The sequence below is a fragment of the Jaculus jaculus genome, chromosome 1 (assembly GCF_020740685.1).
Source record: "Jaculus jaculus isolate mJacJac1 chromosome 1, mJacJac1.mat.Y.cur, whole genome shotgun sequence".
NCBI lineage: Eukaryota > Metazoa > Chordata > Mammalia > Rodentia > Dipodidae > Jaculus > Jaculus jaculus.
Genome location: NC_059102.1, coordinates 18,826,887 through 18,845,779, shown reverse-complemented (window position 1 = coordinate 18,845,779; position 18,893 = coordinate 18,826,887). Strand labels below are relative to the sequence as shown.

At 38.8% G+C, this 18,893-nt stretch overlaps 1 protein-coding gene across 2 annotated transcripts in view; it reads left to right on the top strand.

Annotated features, from left to right (window-relative positions):
• The window catches only part of Atrnl1 (attractin like 1), a 752,002-nt gene that overhangs the window by 192,041 nt on the left and 541,068 nt on the right, over window positions 1–18,893 (top strand). For both annotated transcript variants that reach the window (XM_004659313.2, XM_045148305.1), the window contains exon 18: window positions 4,177–4,395. In XM_004659313.2, the coding sequence (XP_004659370.2) occupies window positions 4,177–4,395 (219 nt within the window). The remainder of the gene's footprint in view (window positions 1–4,176; window positions 4,396–18,893) is intronic.

Sequence of the window (18,893 nt, the reverse complement as noted above, 5' to 3'; positions counted from 1 at the left end):
TCTTCTTCTGTTCCACTGCTCTTGTATCTTGCATCTTTGACTTCCTTGATTTATTATAAATCTTACTGTCTTCCAAAGTTTGTTCCTTGACAAGATGCTTTTTCTTCTCCATAGGAATTGGTCTCTCTCTCTCTCTCTTTCTCTTGCCCTGTTTCCATATTTGCCTTTCCTGTGGCTATATAGAGCTCATTTTGCTGATGACTTCCACACTGTTATAATTTACTTTTGCTTACAGCTTTAAAAATTTATATACCCTAAACATTCTGATGGAAAAGGATGACAATGCACTTTGCATCAAGGCAACCTTTTATTTCAGCAAGTCTTTACTGATTTGCTCTGTGAAAAAAAGAACCAATTCTTTGTCCATTATATTTAATTTTTCCATGTTTTTAACCAATGTGCATTTTCTGAGTGATGGGGAAATGTCAGGAAATAGAGTAGGGTCTAAGGGTGAAAATAGCATTTATGTTCAATACCTGAGTGCTAAGAGAAGTGAGTGGTCCTCCTTCAATGCCACCAGATCCTGGCAATGCCATCTTCTTCCTCTGACTTTGTATCTTAGGGTCAATTAGGTACAACAGATTTACATGTTATTTTCTACCATATGTGTCTACTCATTCATTTAAAATTTCAGAGTAGCCATTGAAAGATTTTATGCTTAATAAAATTTTATATTAAAAATGATCTAATCTTTATGTTGCTTTTAGACCTCAGCAGTCATTTGAAGTTTGTCTGGTAAAAGGAATATAAGGGACATGTCTTTTGGGATGAAGAACAAGAGGATTTTGCAATGTTCTCTAATTTTTTCTAGCTGTAATATTAAAATATCAGTGTTTAAGATTCACAAAAGGAAGAGAAGATATATATGTTAAGACAAATTTTTGCCCAGTAATTTCGAAGAAAGCTTTAATAACTGGATTTATTAATAATTAACATATTTTGTATAAGTGCATATTTCACTGGTGAAAATGAATTCCATGGGCATCATTTCAAGCCATAATCAGAGATTTAGTTCTTAATATATAGAAACTCAAGGGAAAATTAAAGTAATATAGTTAAATAGAATATGTATCTCAAAAATTTATATTCTTTCAGTACTTTTAAGTTTTGTATATGTGAATAATTTATTTGAGGTTTAATTTGGCTGTTGTGCTGGGACTGAACCCCAGCCTCATATGTACTAGGCAAATGATTTGACTAGGAGTTACATCTTCAACAGAAATAAAATGTTTTAAACAATGACATAAAACCTCACCTTTTCTTTGTAGCCCTGAGATATCACCCAAGGATTTGTGCATAGTAGGATCAATTTAAAACAATTCTTGACAATTGAGGACGGTAATAATTTTTTAAATGTGGTGAATTTCTTATAGATCTTAAAAGTTATATATTTTATAAGCTTTATGGAATATTTTATAACACAGCTGTCAAAAACTCCAAAATAAATAAAAATTCTTCTAAGTATCTGTACTTTATATCATATTCTCTACTGTGTATAAGTTTAGGAAACTAGCTCTTTTTTTTCTTAACACAATGCTCACACAACTATACCCACACACAAAGTTCAGATATCCTGTTATATTGTTTCTGTAAGAAAAAGAAAAAAAAGGTTAAGACCGCTGGTCTTTGAAACACAATTACATACTAAAGAATGAATTTCTGTCATTTTTTTTGTACGTGAACAAAACCAAAACTGTTGTCACATTACTTAATAATTTATATCTAAAATGGACTGTAAGGGCTAGAATGTTGCTGTGAACATGAAATTTCATAACTTTTATTAAGGTTAAAACCTAATTGATAAGTAAAACTGGAATATTAATAGTTTGTTATTCAGTTGATTCACGAATTCCAGGAATATTTAAGATATCCCCAGTTAAAGGTGAAGTTGTACTGAGAATGCTTTATTAGATATTAAAGACATTTTAATGATCATATTTTCTTTACAAGTAGTTCAAAGGTACATTTTATTTTTCCAGTGTATCAGCCAGTGTTCTCTGGAAGAACAATGACAGAATGAACAAATATCACAAGGGTCTTTATTAGATATTTAGTAGATTGGCTTACGGGATATGAACTAGATGGTCTAATGGTGGCTGTCTGCTCTGGAGAGCCTGAGAACCTCTTAACTGTTCAGTCCAGGAGCATGGGTGGTTCAGCAGCTGCCATCTGATGCATCAGACTTGCAGCATTCCCATGGTCCTCAGTCCACTTTGGAAAGCTAGAGACTGGCTTCCAGTGTCAGTGAAGGATGGCATCAGCAGGGTGGAGGCACTCGTCACTGAGGGGTGAAAGGAGCACGGCTTTTCCCTTTTGAACTCTTTATATCGGGGCTGCTGCAAGAAGGGGCTGCCCATTTTGGAGGAATCTCTCCCCTTTCTGTTAGTCATTTATGCGGATGCCTCATAGACCTGTCCAGTGGTATGACTATTACTTGATTCCTCATCCAATCAAGTTGACAATTTGGACTAACCATCATACCTAGAAATTAGCCTTATGCTATAAATATATTAGAAATCTTGAATTATCCTAGACAAGATGAAGTAAGTTTCACTTCAAATTATCACGTGATAAATGATTGTACAGATGTTAAGTTTGTTATTTTTTCATTGTTTCCTGTTGGTCTTATAGCAACCCAAAATAACTTTGATGGCAATTTGAATAACACAGTTGACTATTCTGTGGAATAACTACAATATAATGGAAATGTTTCATACCTCGAAAACTTAGGAGTGGTAGGATAATTTATGAAATATCCAGTCATTATGGGTCTTTTAATGGAATTGTCATTTACTATTGTGTATTATGTAGAAAAAATACAACTTTTCAAAGGAAAACTCTTCATGCCATGTATTGTTTTCAAGATAAATATTTTAAAATATTTCTTATTAAAGAAATACAAGAGATATTACTTACTATATTTTCTTATATGCAGTCTCTGAGATCCTTGCCCATCAAAGAATTGTTAAGAAAAGATATTACTATCAATGAATTATTTAACCTAATATTGTGTTGTTGAGCTAAGAAATATCTTATTTGAGGAACACATTTATTCCAGTAATATTAAACACAGAGTAGTAGCAAAATTATTAATACCACAACAATGGACTTGAGCTGGTTAGACAGAAATCCGTCATATTTTTCTCTCCTAAGGCTTTTCATTCATATTACTAGAAGGCATCATTCATGGTGCCATAGATGTCTGTCATTTTATATAGATGAACAATTCCCCAAAGAGTGCCATTCATAGCAAACTGAAAGTGAAAGAATTACAGAAAACCTTAGGTCAATATAGGTTGCTTTGACTGTGAAATAAAAATTTAAAGCCACATATGACAACAACGTGATGATAATGTTCCATTGTCATATCTGTTCATCTTTGGTGACATCACAAAAAAATAAAGTCTTTGGTAAGTGCCAACCAAATCAAACAAGCAAAAAGTAGACAAACCAAATGAAACAAAACGGAACCAAAACAACAACAGCAGAGCCCACAGAAAGTGACTTTCAGAGAGTGAATCGTGGAGTGATACTCTGCAGCGTGGGAAGTTAATATGTGCAGCTGCAGCGGGCTCGCTGACTAACGCTGAGCACCGGTTCCCAACTCAGTGTGCTTCTGGGGTGTGGTTAAGCTTCTTTACCTCATGATTGCCAAACAATAGTGGTTTGAATGCTTGGGAAAAGCACTGGCCATGAGAATTAGTAGAAATGTGGGTCAGGGAATGAGCAGGAACGACTGGCTTTGGATGTCCAAAGGGCAGAACGCAGGTTTTCATTGAAGGCCCTTACTAGGTGCAGCGGGAGAGGCTGCACAGTTCCTCAGCGTGAGCATGGGGCAGGTGCTCTGTGGGCCACACCTCAGATTATTGACAAGGCTCTCAGCAGTCTTGTAGTATTGACTTTATTTATCTCTGTATTATGATTGCCATATTATGTGTTTCTTTTTAACTCCCAGCTCAGTTTACCTCCGTTTTGTTCATGATGTATTTATATGTATGTGTGTTTATTTGTGTGTTTTGAGTAATTTGCATCTCTTAGGTACTAATGTAAAAATATATATTAACTGTAGATGATATTTTTATGTCTTTTTCATAATCACATTTATTCTTCCTGAAGCTTACAACTTTTTAAATGTTAAAAGCACATTTTAAGATTTTTTTTTTTTAATTCTTGCAGCTCAGAATTGTTCTGGATTGAGAACCTGTGGACAGTGTTTGGAACAGCCTGGATGTGGTTGGTGCAATGATCCTAGTAACACAGGAAGAGGACACTGTGTTGAGGGCTCTTCACGAGGGCCCATGAGGCTTGCTGGAATGCAAAGCCATGACATGGTTCTGGATACTAATCTTTGCCCCAAAGAAAAGAACTATGAGTGGTCTTTTATCCAGTGCCCAGGTAATACACACGTGATGACAACGTTGCCTTTTCTGCTCGGGTGAACTAAGGTGTCATTGTATTTTCTTGTTCATATCGTTATAATATCTTAGAATTCTCATGCACTGGAGTGTCCAGTGAACCTTATGATAAATATGTGAATGTTGTATATAACAGCTGTGATGGATCCACTGGGCCTCATTTATTCTATTTTGAAGATCAGGTAATTTTTTAATAGGAATGTGCACTTATGATGAAAGAAAACAACTTTTTCAAGAAATTAATTTATTCGATGTATATTTACTGAGTGCTTGCTATGCCCTAAATACTATGTGTTTGACACCAAATTATTCAAAAATACCTCATTCATGTAATTTTTTTAATTGAAGTAAATAAAATTAATTACACATGTATATGAAGTTACATGTTGATAGTTCTAGTACATGACAGAAGGGAATTAAAGTTAATCATTTATAAGGAAAACCTGAGATGGAAAGATTAGTCAGTAGTTAGGGTGCTTGCCTGCAAAGCCTAATGACCCAAGTCTGATTCCCAAGTACCCACGTAAAGGCAGATGCACAAAGTGGCGCACATATCTAGAGGCCTTTGGGGTGGCTGGAGTCCTCGGCACACTCACACTTTCTCTCACTCTCTCTCTCTCTTTCTGCTTGCAAATAAATAAATAACTAAAATAAAATAAAAAAAGAAAAAACCTGGACTGGGGAAATGGCTTAGTGGTTAAGGAACTTGCCTGCAAAGCCTAAGAACCCCTGTTTGATTCCCCAGGACCCACATAAGCCAGGTGCACAAGGGGGCACACACATCTGGAGTTCGTTTGCAGTGGATGGAGGCCCTGGCACACCCATTCTCTCTTTCTCTCTGTCTCTTCCCCTCTCTCTCAAATAAACAAATAAATAAAATATTTAAAACAAGAGAAAACCTCATATCCAATCAGAGACTAGTTGATCACTCCCATAATTACATGCCTCTGTTGTACCTATGGGTACATCTTGGCTGGCTGTTAACTTTGAAGTTTGCAGGCTGCACTGTTTCCCTATAGTACTGATGATTTCATCCTCCCTCATCTTGCATAGTGCTTCCAGATAGCAAGCGGGGAGATGTCTTCCATCTCAGTTCTAGCTTGATTTCCCAGTATCCTTTGACCATAGTCTGTGATATCTTCAGTAGTAGGGTCTTACCTTCTAGTTTCAGTGGGTAACCAAGTACTTCATCAATGCCTGCATCATTTTAGGGGGCCTGTCTCAGGGAATGTTGTAGAAGAGGAGATGGAAAGAAGAAGCCACAGGGTGGGAAGGCACACCACAGATCACTGTCTCCTTTACACAAACCACCTGGTGCATGCCTGGCCCCGTGGTGATTTCTGATGCCCCTGCTAAGAGGATCTCAGTAGAATATGGGTGGGGAGAAGGGACAGAAGATGAGGATATGACTGATTTACAGTATGTCCATATCTTAAAGTTCCCAATAAAGTTTTTTAATATTTTATTTTTATTTATTTATTTGAAAGGGAGAGAGAGAGAAAATGGGTGTGCCAGGGCTTCCAGCCACAGCAAGTGAACTCCAGACACATGCGCCACCTTGTGCATCTGGTTTACATGGGTCCTGGGGAATTGAATCGAGGTCTTTTGTACATGGGTCCTGGGGAATTGAATCAAAGTCTTTTGTACATGGGTCCTCGGGAATTGAATCAAGGTCTTTTGGCTTTGCAGGCAAGTGCCTTAACTGCTAAGCCATCTCTCCAGCCCCCCAATAAAATCTTTAAAAGAAAAAGAGAAAAAGAAAAGAAACATCACTGCGGTGCCTGAATTAAACACCCATGGTAGAAGAGGGACATGCATCTTTTTGGGAATACGTGTGCAAAGACTGACCAGAAAAGGTGACAGCCCAACACAAAATTTAAGTGAGGCAGTTTAGTTGGGAGGCAATTTCAGGAGCATAAGTGAGAGAATATAGAAAGCTAAGAAAAAGTGAGCTAAAAGCTCAGTAATACATTAATCTGGCTCATAGTCTGTGAAGTTTGGAACTCTGATCCACTGGGACCAGTGAAAAGCAATGTGGACTACTCCTTGGAATTGTCCCTGTGAGGTGCGAAGCTTCTGGTCCTTATCCACTACCTCACATTCCCCTGATAACCCTATGGGTAGTGTTTTCTTTGTATTTCTCACTAGTAGTTTCTCTTGTGACTAATGAAAACCCTCAGGAGGAAGAGTAGAGAGAATCACAGAACAGGCTTTTTAGATGACTGCCTATCCTGTGTCCCAGACCTTGGGAACCCAGTGACTACGCGGAGTGCAGCACCACCCGCTGCACAAACTGGGCTGTGTTAAGATCAGCAAAGTGCATCAAACTAGCGATCATTGGGCTGGAGAGATGGCTTAGCGGTTAAGTGCTTGCCTGTGAAGCCTAAGGACCCCGGTTCGAGGCTCGGTTCCCCAGGTCCCACGTTAGCCAGATGCACAAGGGGGCGCACGCGTCTGGAGTTCGTTTGCAGAGGCTGGAAGCCCTGGCGCGCCCATTCTCTCTCTCCCCCTCTATCTGTCTTTCTCTCTGTGTCTGTCACTCTCAAATAAATAAATAAATAAAAATTTAAAAAAAAAAACTAGCGATCATCATGGATGGAATTTAAATGTGTTTCACTAGTTTTAATTCATAAGAAAATCTGAAACTGACAAAACTATACCTGTGGCCAATAGGTTATTTTCTAGGAGACAAGGTAGAAATCAATTTTTTTTTACAAGGCTTCATATGAAATTTGGGGTGGGTGTGGACATTTTTTATGGTTCTGTGGTAAGCGTTAGTTAACTACACATTGGTCAAAATCTATAATGTGTTCTTGGGATGTAGCTTAGTGCTATATTATTCGCCCAGCATGCACAAACTCTGGGTTCAATGTCCAGTACGTAAAATAAGACTAAACAAATCCATACCATACATCACAACAGATGAACTGTACTGTATGGAATAAAACAAATTAACTAGGATACTGAGGGATCCCAACATTGAATACAGATTGTGACAAATGGATCTAACATCTGTCACACACTTATATAGACACACATACACACACGTGCGTGTACACACACACACACACACACACACACACACACAACTACATTGATTTTGACTTAATTACCTTTGGAAGAACAGGGTTTTTTTTTTGGCTATATGGTCAAAGGCTAAAGGAAAAAAAACCCCAAAGACAGTATATTCTGATTAGTTAAATTTGCTTCTGACAGGAACAATTAACTGTTATAACAATAATTTATGTATAATACTAAGTTCTAACCAAAAATAAATAAATTGTGTTTAATGAGAGCTATGTTCATTTACAGAGAAATAAGTTAAAAGGGGTGAGAGCTATGTGAGCATTTTGCATCAAAGCTTGAGTAGATATACAAACATACATTTCCTAACCCTGGGTGTTCAGAGAGGGCTTGGAAGCCATGGCACCAAAGTATGATCACATCTAGCTCATGGGAATTGTTTCTAAATACCATTTTCCAGTGAATGAATAAGGGCTTTCTGCATTGATAACAATTACAGAGATAGGCTTGGGAGTGTTCATGGTGAGCTTAGAGCGTTTTTTCAGTATTGAAAAAGGTGCAAAAAATAATAGAAAATAGAAGCAAATATATGTTATATGAAAGGGGCTTAAAGTCAATCTGAAAGCTAATCAGTACATCACATCCAGGCAACAAAATAAATAATGTTCATCCTGATGCACACACTTGAGCAAATAATAAATGAGACTGAGGAAAATCTTACTCATAGTAAAATTCAAAACCAGAACTACAGATGCAATGAGAAAAACAAAATTTACCATTAAAATACCATAGCAATGATTGCTGTAGAAAAAAAAAAGTCCTCCTCAGAATGCTAAGATTGTAGGCAAATCTTCAGGGAGAATGTTGTTTTAAGTCAGGCATAGCTTGTCTGCATTTGCCAATATTTCAAAAAAAAAAAGATATGGATCTCACAATATTCTACTATTACTAGAGGCGAGGGAGTGAATATACATCCATGAGAAGTCTCAGGCACTTTGGTTGCACAGGGTCTTATAAGGCAGTGGTTCCAGCTTCAGCCTCTCAGGCACTCAGAGACAACTGCAGCCAGGGTTCACATGGGTCTGGTTACTATTTGAGCTGGTGTAGACCTCATGCAAAGCTGCTGGCTTTGCATGCTGTGCAGAATGTAGGAATTACAGGGCCATGGAAGCTTCCACTGCGGTTACCAAGGACATCCAGTAAAGATGGGGAGTGTGTGTCAGGGTCAGGATTCCTGCTTGCTGCCTCTGAGAGAGTCGTGTCTGAAGCTGTGATGAAACTGAAGACGCCCTGAAGAGCTTAGGAAGCTGGAGGTGCCAGCAACAGTCAGAGTCTACTAAGGAGAAAGCTGCCGGCAGTGAATGGAGCCTGTGAAAGGGAAAGGCTTTGTTTAAACCCCCCAAAACAGAGGCAAGGATGTCCGAGACCTGCGGCGCATCTTGCTGCCATGTGTCCCCGTGTCAGACGTGGAGCCACAGGATTTGTCACCCTGTTGGGTCTGATTTTGATTTGGCCAAATGATCCCTTTTTATCCTCCCCGTTCTCTTGTTCTGAGTGCGAACTTTACTCTGTTCCATTGCAAGAAGGAATTACGTACCTTTGAGTTTATTTTATAGGGGTTCCAAGTACAGTTTTTCTTTAGCTTGAGAGGAGATTTGGGACATGCACTTCTCAGAACAGTGTTGGCAATGGGTGGACTTTTGATAGGTATTCTCAATAGCATTGTGATCATATTGAGAAACACCTGGGAGATTAGTAAAGAACACCGGTAGGTGTGATTTCATGACATTTTGGAAGATTAAATCAACTATTAAGACACACACTGCATATGGATAGCGCCAAGTCATAGGCTGAATATCCTGATGAAAAAAGAAATGAAGAAAGAAGAGAAACAGCTAGGAAGGCATTCGCTCTTCTTCCTGGCCACCGGCGTGTGAGCTGCTCTTTCCACTGTAACTTTCCTCCATAATGGAAAGGGGTCTTCCGAAACTACCAGCCAAAAATGACTCTACTTTGAGAGGAATTTTTATTGTTTATTTATTTAATTTTAATTTTTTTTAGTTGGCATGCAGAGACTCAGGTATAATTCTTTCTGACATTTTTCAAAACACTTTGTCTTAGTTGATTCTCATCCCTGCCTTCCTCTGTCCAACCAACACCCTGCTCTATTTTACTCCCTTACAATATCTTCTCTCCTCTGTCTTAATTTTTAAATTGTTCTTTTAGGTATTAGGTTATAGTGATGACAAATTTGACCAAGACAATTAGAGTTTTTCTTTGGGGTATTGTGGCTAGTATCATCTTAATTTTGCATTGACCATTCCAAAATTATGCAGCAAAATGAAATATAAATAAAGTATTTCTGATTATATTCCATCAAAGCTTTGTTCATTAAGGTAGTGTGGAGTTGGACAGATAAACCCCAAACAAATACGGATTGTAGGAACAGTATAATGGGAGATATGGTCCCTGACTTACAATCTTTCTACTTAGGATTTTTGACTTTATAATCGTGTGAAAGCAAGAACTTATACTTTGATTTTTAATCTTTTTTTTTAAATTTTTATTTATTTGAGAGCGACAGACACAGAGAGAAAGACAGATAGAGGGAGAGAGAGAATGGGCACCCCAGGGCTTCCAGCCTCTGCAAACGAACTCCAGACGCGTGCGCCCCCTTGTGCATCTGGCTAACGTGGGACCTGGGGAATTGAGCCTCGAACCGGGGTCCTTAGGCTTCACAGGCAAGCGCTTAACCGCTAAGCCATCTCTCCAGCCCTGATTTTTAATCTTTCTCAAGCTAGAGATACGTAGCACAATACTGTCATGTTATGCTGGCCAATAGTCATAGGCTTCAGCTCCCGGCTAGTGCTGTGATCAAAGGGTGAACCTCTGATACCCTCATGCACTGTGTTGCTAAGCTGCGATACTAGGGATCAACTAATGTTTTTCAACTTGGGACATTTTTATCTTACTATAGGTTTAATGGGATACCACTACATCGGATAATCAAATTGCACTTGCATATATACATACATATATACATATATATACACATATGTATATATACACACATATACATATATATGTTATCTTATTGTGTATTCTTAACAAGCTTGTGATTTTATAAAGAGTTAAGAGCTAGAGAGGTAGCTTAGTGGTTAAAGTACTTGCCTGCAAAGCCAAAGGACCCACATTCAATTCCCCAGGACCAACATAAGCCAGATGCACAAGGTAGTGCATATATCTGGAGTTTGTTTGCAGTGGCTGGAGGCCCTGGCACATCCTCTCTCTGTCTCTCTCCCTCTACCTGCCTCTCTCTCTTCCTCAAATAAATAAATAAAGATAGAGAAAAAAAAGAAAGAAATAGAATTAACTTAGCACATAGTTTTGGAGGCTAGAAGTCCATGATTAAGCTGACTGATTTCTTTAGCCCCTGGTAAAGACCCTCCTGTCTTCATCCCTTTATGGTAGAAAGAAGGGAACAGTTGATGTAGAAGGGGCCGATCACCTGGGGCAGTCTTATTATATAATACCTTATTTTTCTAAATAGTAACTTTTTTGTTTATTTATTTGAGAGCGACAGACAGAGAGAGAAGGGCGGGGGGAGAAAATGGGTGCACCAGAGCTTCCAGCCACTGCAAACGAACTCCAGATGTGTGTGCCCCCTTGTGCATCTGGCTAACGTGGGTCCTGGGGAATCGAGCCTCGAACTGGGGTCTTCAGGCTTCACAGGCAAGCGCTTAACCGCTAAGCCATCTCTCCAGCCCATGTAATACCTTATTTTTCAATGACAACTCTGCTCCTACAGCTTCCTTCAAAGAGAGTGCCCCATGATCTTGTTATCTTCTATGAGGCTGTGCCTTTTAAAGTCTCCCCCATCCCAACACCATTGACCTGAGGACCAAGCTTCCAGTATTATAAAACTTGAGGGATGTGGGCAGACCATGCACAAATAATACCATGTGGGGACCTGGTTTATGGCAATGACAGCAGTCCAGTAAAATGGGGAAAAGAAGATGTGTTCAGTCAATGACGCTGGGCGAATTAAGATATCGGAGCCTTATATCACGCTGTGGGAGAAAGCGATCCCATGCAGACTGTGAGTCCAAAAGTGAAAGCTCAAGTAGTGCAGCTCCTGCTAGAAAACTCTGGAATGTTCTCAGGGACAATGGCATCTGCAGCCTTCCTTATTGAATATCATCTACTGACTATAAAAATTGATTTTATTGTGACGTTTTAATAAATTCATAAGATCATACTTGGATAATGTGTTCTTTTGGTATTATCCTACAATCATCTGTTCCTTTACCCCACCACTCTTCCTTCTTTTGATGGTATCCCTTTTATTTTCACGTATGTATGCATGTATGTATGTATGCGTGCCTATGTATATGTGTAGATTTTATTTTTTTTAGTGCTGAGGCTCAAGCCCAGGGTCACACATATTAGGCAGGTGATAAACCAGCAAGGTGCACCCTCAGTCTACATATATATATATATATATATATATATATAAAATTTTTATTTATTTGACAGAAGCAGACAGAGAAAGAGGCAGATAGAGAAAAATAGAGACAATGGGCAGGCCAGTGCTTCCAGCCTCTGCAAACGAATCCAGACGTGTGCGCCCCCTTGTGCATCTGGCTAATGTGGGTCCTGGGGAAACAAGCCTCGAACCGGGGTTGTTAGGCTTCACAGGCAAGCACTTAACCGCTAAGCCATCTCTCCAGCCCAGTGTACATATATTTTTATTTAGACTCCATATACTCACATTTCTTTTGCTTTTTTTTTTTTTTTTTTTTTGCTTAACACAGTGATCTCCAGTTCCATTTTCTTGCAAATGACATAATTCATAGTTTCATAGGTTAGAAATATTCTTCCTTTATTTGTGGGGGACATCTGACTCAAACCAACACTGTTTGTGGGCGCATATATGTGTATAAGGGCTTCTTGCCACTGCAGATGAACACCCGATACTTGTGCCAGTTTTATTTTTAAGAACCAAGTTTATTAATGTATACTTTACATTTGTGCCAGTTTTTCATCTAGCTTATGAGGGTGGCTTGCGAATTGAACCTGAGCCGGCAAGCTTTGCAAGCCAGTGCCTTTAAGCACCGGACAATCTTCCTACCTCCTTTCTGTCACTTCTTTTGGTCTTGATTTTAACTTTATTCCTTCCATTACAATCTGATATGATGCAGCAGATCACTACAGGGTTTTGTTTTTGTGTTTTTCAGAATTACTTTTTGGTCTAGCTCTTGTTTTTTTCATTAAGTATCTTTATCAGCTTAAAGAAGTTCCCTTCTATTCTTAACTAATATAGATTTTTTCTTAAGAAACTCATGAACAGATGTGCCTTTTTTTTTTTTACCAAATGCTTTTCTGCATTTATTAAGATGATTATATAATCATTATTTGTTTTCATTTGTTAATATGGTTAATTATGCAGATTGATTTTTAAATGTCAAAACAAGCTTGCATTACTTGACTGAACCCTAATAGCTCATTAAGTATTATCTTTTTTTGTTGTCTCACTAGATTCAGTTTGTTCAAATTTTGTTATGTATTCCTGTCATTGTATTGATGTGAGTTTTGGTCTGTACATTTTTTTTAAACTTTTAAATTTCCTTTTTGGTTACTTTTATTTATTTATTTGAGAGCAACAGACAGAGAAAGAAAGAGGCAGAGAGAGAGAGAGAGAGAGAGAGAGAGAGAGAGAGAGAGAGAGAGAGAGAAAGGGGAGAGAGAGAGAGAGAGAGAGAGAGAGAGAAAGGGGGGAGAGAGAGAGAGAGAAAGGGGAGAGAGAGAGAGAGAGAGAGAGAGAGAGAGAGAGAGAGAGAGAGAGAAAATGGGCACGTCAGGGCCTCCAGCCACTGCAAACGAACTCCAGATGCATGTGCCCCCTGTGCATCTGGCTAACGTGGGACCTGGGGAATCGAGCCTTGAACCGGGGTCCTTAGGCTTCACAGGCAAGCGCTTAACCGCTAAGCCATCTCTCCAGCCTGGTCTGTACATTTTCCTGTCCTGTTTTATCTTTGCATGTTCATGTGTTTAAATGTAGGTGTGTGTGTGCACACATGTGGAGGAAAGAAGACTACTTGGGGTGTCTGTTGCCCTCCACCTTGTTTGAGGCGGGCATTTTTATTTTTCTGTTTGTCACTGTGTATGCCAGGGGTATACAAGCATGCTAGACTAGCTGACTGACCCATAAGCTTCCCTGACCTTCCTATCTCTGTTTCCCATGTTGCCTGTGGGAGGCCTGGAATTACAGGTGCTCACTGCTGTCTTTGAAGCTGTGGTTCTGGGATCCTGGACTTTACCCACTGAGCCATCCCCCAGCCTTGCCTATAGCTCTCTTCATGTCTTTCCTTGATTCCTGGTTTGACTTCAGCAGAGTGCTGTTCTCAAGAGCTGAAGAACATTTCTTCCTCTTATTATCTGGAAGAATGCATATAAACGTGACATTGTTTCTTCCTCAAATGATGAGCACAGGGCCTGGATTCTTTTTTTATTTTTTTCACCCTATTTTTACGTATTTAATTGAGAAGAGAGAGAAAGAGGGAGAGAGAGAGAGAGAGAGAGAGAGAGAGAGAGAGAGAGAGAGAGAGAGAGAGAGAGAGAGAGAGAGAGAGAGAGGGAGGGAGAGAATGGGCATGCTAGGGCCTCCAGCCACTGCAAATGAGCTCCTGACGCATGTGCCCCTTGTGCATCTGGCTTACGTTGGTCCTGGGGAATCAAACCGAGGTCTTTTTGCTTTGCAGGCAAATGCCTTAACTGCTAAGCCATCTCTCCAGTCCCCTGGATTCCTTTTGAGAGACAGATTCCGAGGACCAATTAGTAGCTATGAATCTATTCAAGTTGGCTTGGTTCTCCAGTCTTTTGTGTTTTTCAAGGAAGTTTTCCATTTCATCTGAGTTGTCTGTAGGATTCTTAAAGCTGTCCACTTTTAAATTCTAATTGTTACAATTTTCTCTTGATTAGTGTGGCTGGACATCGGCCAGTTTTCATGGATCCCGTGGCCAGGTGCTGTCACTGCTTCTCCTGTTACTGTCCATTTTATTTCTCAGTTTTCTCCTTTCTTCTCCTGTTGACTTAGTGGTACTTGCTCTTTTTCTACTCATCCTTGTGGGAACTCAGTTGACTAGATAATCTTCTAATGTAATGACATAGCGAACAAAATTTTCTTAAACAACTCATTTTGATCATTGTTTTTAGTATCTGCTTCTATGTTTATACTGTAAGCTATCTGTATCATATTACAAGCATGTGTCTTAAAAAATAAGATACACTTTGGTCCTTCTGTTTAATCTAAACCAAAAGGAATCTGCTTAGTCTTTTTTTATATGAAATCTAATTATCCACATGCTTAGCCTTAAATTGACCATCTGTTTGATTTGTGTTTTTCTCACATATTTTTTCTTCCTGTTTATCTCTTTTCTTGCCTGCCTTTAAATTAATTAATATGCCCTATGATTTAATTATATTTTGCTTATTGATTTTATCTTCTCTTTTTGCTCAGTCTAGCCTTTAACTCGTCACTATCTATATTTGTGATATTACATTCCACATATTTTATGTTACCTATTAAATATGTATTACCTATTAAATATATAATATCTATTAAATATACATTATTTTAAAATGCTTTAAGCATACTTTTATATTAAACAGCATAGTATAATTTATATATTTAAGATAATAAAGGAGTTTAGTGCGTAGCAGAACTAAAACAGTGACTAGTGTGACCCATGTGCACTCAGGTCGGGGGGGGGGGGGGCTTCTTTTGATGTGTGCCTTCTGCTACCAAACACAGAGCAGCAGCCTAGGGCAAACCAGCATTGCTGGTCACTCTAAAACTGACTCCACTTAACCAATCTCACATGAAACACTTAAGAAATGGGATAAAATCAGTGAATAGGCATTATGATGCTGGACATCAGGCAACAAGTCAGATTGCTTAGAGAGTGTAGACAAGGGAAGAGTGCCCAGGTTGTATGAGGCAGTGCATGTGGGGTTTGGACCCTAAGTGAAAGAGAGAGAGATGGGGCTCGGGGGTGGGGGGGAAGGGTCTAAAAATATTACACTGCTTGAGAAAACCAAACAGAGATCTGTTTTAATAGAGAATCTGAGAACTGCTGAGAGATATCCTAACTACTCAGCTAAAAATACGTTCATGATTGTAGATTGCTACATTATTATAGAATGCAGAAAAAAACACAGGAAAGCAGCAAAAAGAAATGATCATCAAATAACACACAGGGCTGGTGACTGCCTTCTCTAAATTTCTAGAGTGCAAATGTTCATTTGTGCCTGGGTATCGGGGAGAATGTCAAGAAAGTTTTTGCTTCATTTGGTTGGGGAAACTAGTAAATGACATACTACACTGATTTCAGTGGCCTTAGATTCATCTGAGGTCTGTGAAAAACCTAAGTCAAAATGAAGCTAAATATTTATAGGGATACAGATATATTGAATGCCCAGTAAGGCAATTTAAAAATCTTCAGTGTCTTTGACATTCAGTGAAGTGTGCATGCAAAGAATTAGGAAAATAATGTCTCTTGTAAGAAAGAACGAGCAACTACCAAAAACCAGCCTAGAGAGGAAGTATATGTTAGAAGCAGACCAGGAGAGTGAAATAATATCCTAACTGTACTTTATATGCTTAAGAAACTGGAGGAACTGTTGAACATGTTTATAGTCATAGTAAATATTAAAAACAAAGTAGGAAAATATATGTCCGTACATAATGCAAGTGAGATGAAAAACAAATTTTCTCCCTGGTTCATTGTTGGCAGAACTCACTTTCTCATACCCTCTGTCTTTCTCTCTCTCTTTTGAAAATATATTTATTTATTTGAGAGAGAGAAAGAGGCAGAGAGAGAGAAAGAATGGGCGCTCCAGGTCCTCCAGCCACTGCAAACTCCTGATGCTTGCGCCCCCTTGTGCATCTGGCTTATGTGGGTGCTGGGGAATCGAACTGAGATCCTTTGGCTTTGCAGGCAAAGGCCTTAACAGCTAAGCCATCTCTCCAGCTCCACCCCTCGGTCTTTCTTGATCAGCTTTGATGAGATCTTGTCAGCACATCTTCCCTTACTTCTTTTTTTTTTGTTTGCTTGTTTTTTTTTTTTGAGGCAGGGTCTCGCTCTAGCTCAGGCTGATCTGGAATTCACTATATAGTCTGAGGGTGGCCTTGAACTCATGGCGATCCTCTGACCTCTGCCTCTCAAGTACTGGGATTAAAGGCATGCACCACCATGCCCGGCCTTTTCCTTACTTCTTTAAGCAAGTTTTAAATGTTTTATCCTTTTTTTTTTTTTGAGGCAGGCACAACAGACTGGCCTTCTTTTTATGAGAGAGACAAAGACAGACAGAGAGAAAATTGGCATGCCCAGGCCTCCAGCCACTACATTCGAACTCCAGATGCATACGACCCCTTGTGCACATGTGTGACATTGTGTGCTTTTGTCACTGTATGTCTGGCTTACATGGGACCTGGAGAGTCAAGCATGGGTCCTTAGGCTTTGCAGGCAAGCACCTTAATCACTAAGTCATCTCTCTAGCCCTTGTTTTATCTTTTATTGTGAAGAATAAATTTTTTTTGTTCTTTATGTCTATCTGTATTTGGCTATTATATTTATTATTTCTCCCTATTTTGTCCTGGTTCTTTCTTTATGGTAAGTTGTGATTTTTATTGTATGATTTAATTTAGTGAGTAAATTTTTTCTTTCCCCTTGACGATGATTGACAAATAAAGCCTGAAGCCAAATCTAGTCTTCCACCTAATTTTATAAGAGAAAGTTCTTTTTCTTTTTTAAAATAAGTTTGAATGTCTTCTACATTCTTTTTCATTACAAGGGCAATGATGAGCAGTTAGGACAAGTACTGTTGCTTGGAAAGTCCAACATAGTTGCTCTTAATCCTTTACTGTAAAGAAAACATTATACAATCCCTGTACTCAGGTATATTTTAGTAGACATATCTATAAGAGGGCCACCCAAACTGCTTTGCTAAGGTCTCTGAGTCATTGACTCTTGTAGGTCATGTTTACCTTAATGTTTGGTCTTGAAGTTTCTTCATTATGTGGAATGCAAATTTCAACCCAGTTCATAAGGCTTTGAATGTAGTAAATTTCTATAAGTGACTTCTCCTTTCATGTGCACGCTTGAGTGGACTTCTTGTCTTTTCTGCTTCTTTGGTTTTCTGCCTTGTGATCATTTTCACAGGTATCATTGATGGCTTTGCTTTAAGAACACCGTTTAGTTCAGCTCCTTCCTTGAGGAGGGCAGCACATGTATTTTATGGCCCTGTAGAATTTGAAACCCATGCCTCCTAATGTTTGCTTGTCTTTCAGTGTTTGCAATTTTTTTATTCCAGCCCAAACTTTACCATTCTTGTTTTGAAACCCAGTTTCATTTTTAGCACTTGATCATTTCATTTTCTTTTGAGGTAGGTTATATATTGAAAAATATTTTCAGTAAGTTTTATCTTTGAATTTCTGTGTATATTTTTGAGATTTATTGAGATGTCAAGTAGATAGTTTTAATTGCTGCACATCTGTCTTATAAAGCCCATGTTTTTCAAACTATGTCCTTTATTTGCATATCAAATGCAGAATTTGTCATTATGTTTTATTTTGATTTTTTTTCTGTTTATATATCCATAAATAAGGAACCATCTGGGCTGGTTTTAAAATGTAGACACAATAGAATAGATAGATTCTGTTCAGCCTTGTTATGCAGCTAGGTTGACATTAGAATATTTAAAGTAACAACATATCCTGGAAGAATTAGTAAACTTGTGCTTATAATACCTCCTGATCGGGCACTCGGTGGAAGCGGTAATTAAAGCATGAGGTTTTACTTGCTCCTCCTTTCTTTGTGCTTGATACAGCCGTTGTGCTTGGGCCCAGCCTTTTTTAAAAAAAATTTTTTTTGTTTATTTTTATTTACTTATTTGAGAGCGACAGACAGAGAAAGAGGCAGAGAGGGAGAGAGAGAGCGAGAGAGAGAAAGAGAAAGAGGTAGAGAGAGAGAGGATGGGAGCGCCAGGGCTTCCAGCCACTGCAAACGAACTGCAGACGCGTGCGCCCCCTTGTGCATCTGGCTAACGTGGGTCCTGGGGAATCCAGCCACGAACCGGGATTCTTAGGCTTCACAGGCAAGCGCTCAAATGCTAAGCCATCTCTCCAGTCCCCAGGGCCCAGCCTTTTTATGGAGAATATTTTATACATGAATGCCATCTTAGTATGGGATGAATAAAATCAAAGATTCTTGATTGGAAACATTTTGTTCTTTACTATGACTGTTTAATTCTTTTGTAAAAATTTCTTTGTTGACAACTTTCACGTATGTCTGCAGTGTATTTTGTTCACGCACACCTCACATATTCTTCTTTTGTCTCTGCATGGGTGAGCCCCTTCCTTGCAACTAGACCCACTTCTATTTTGATGCCCCT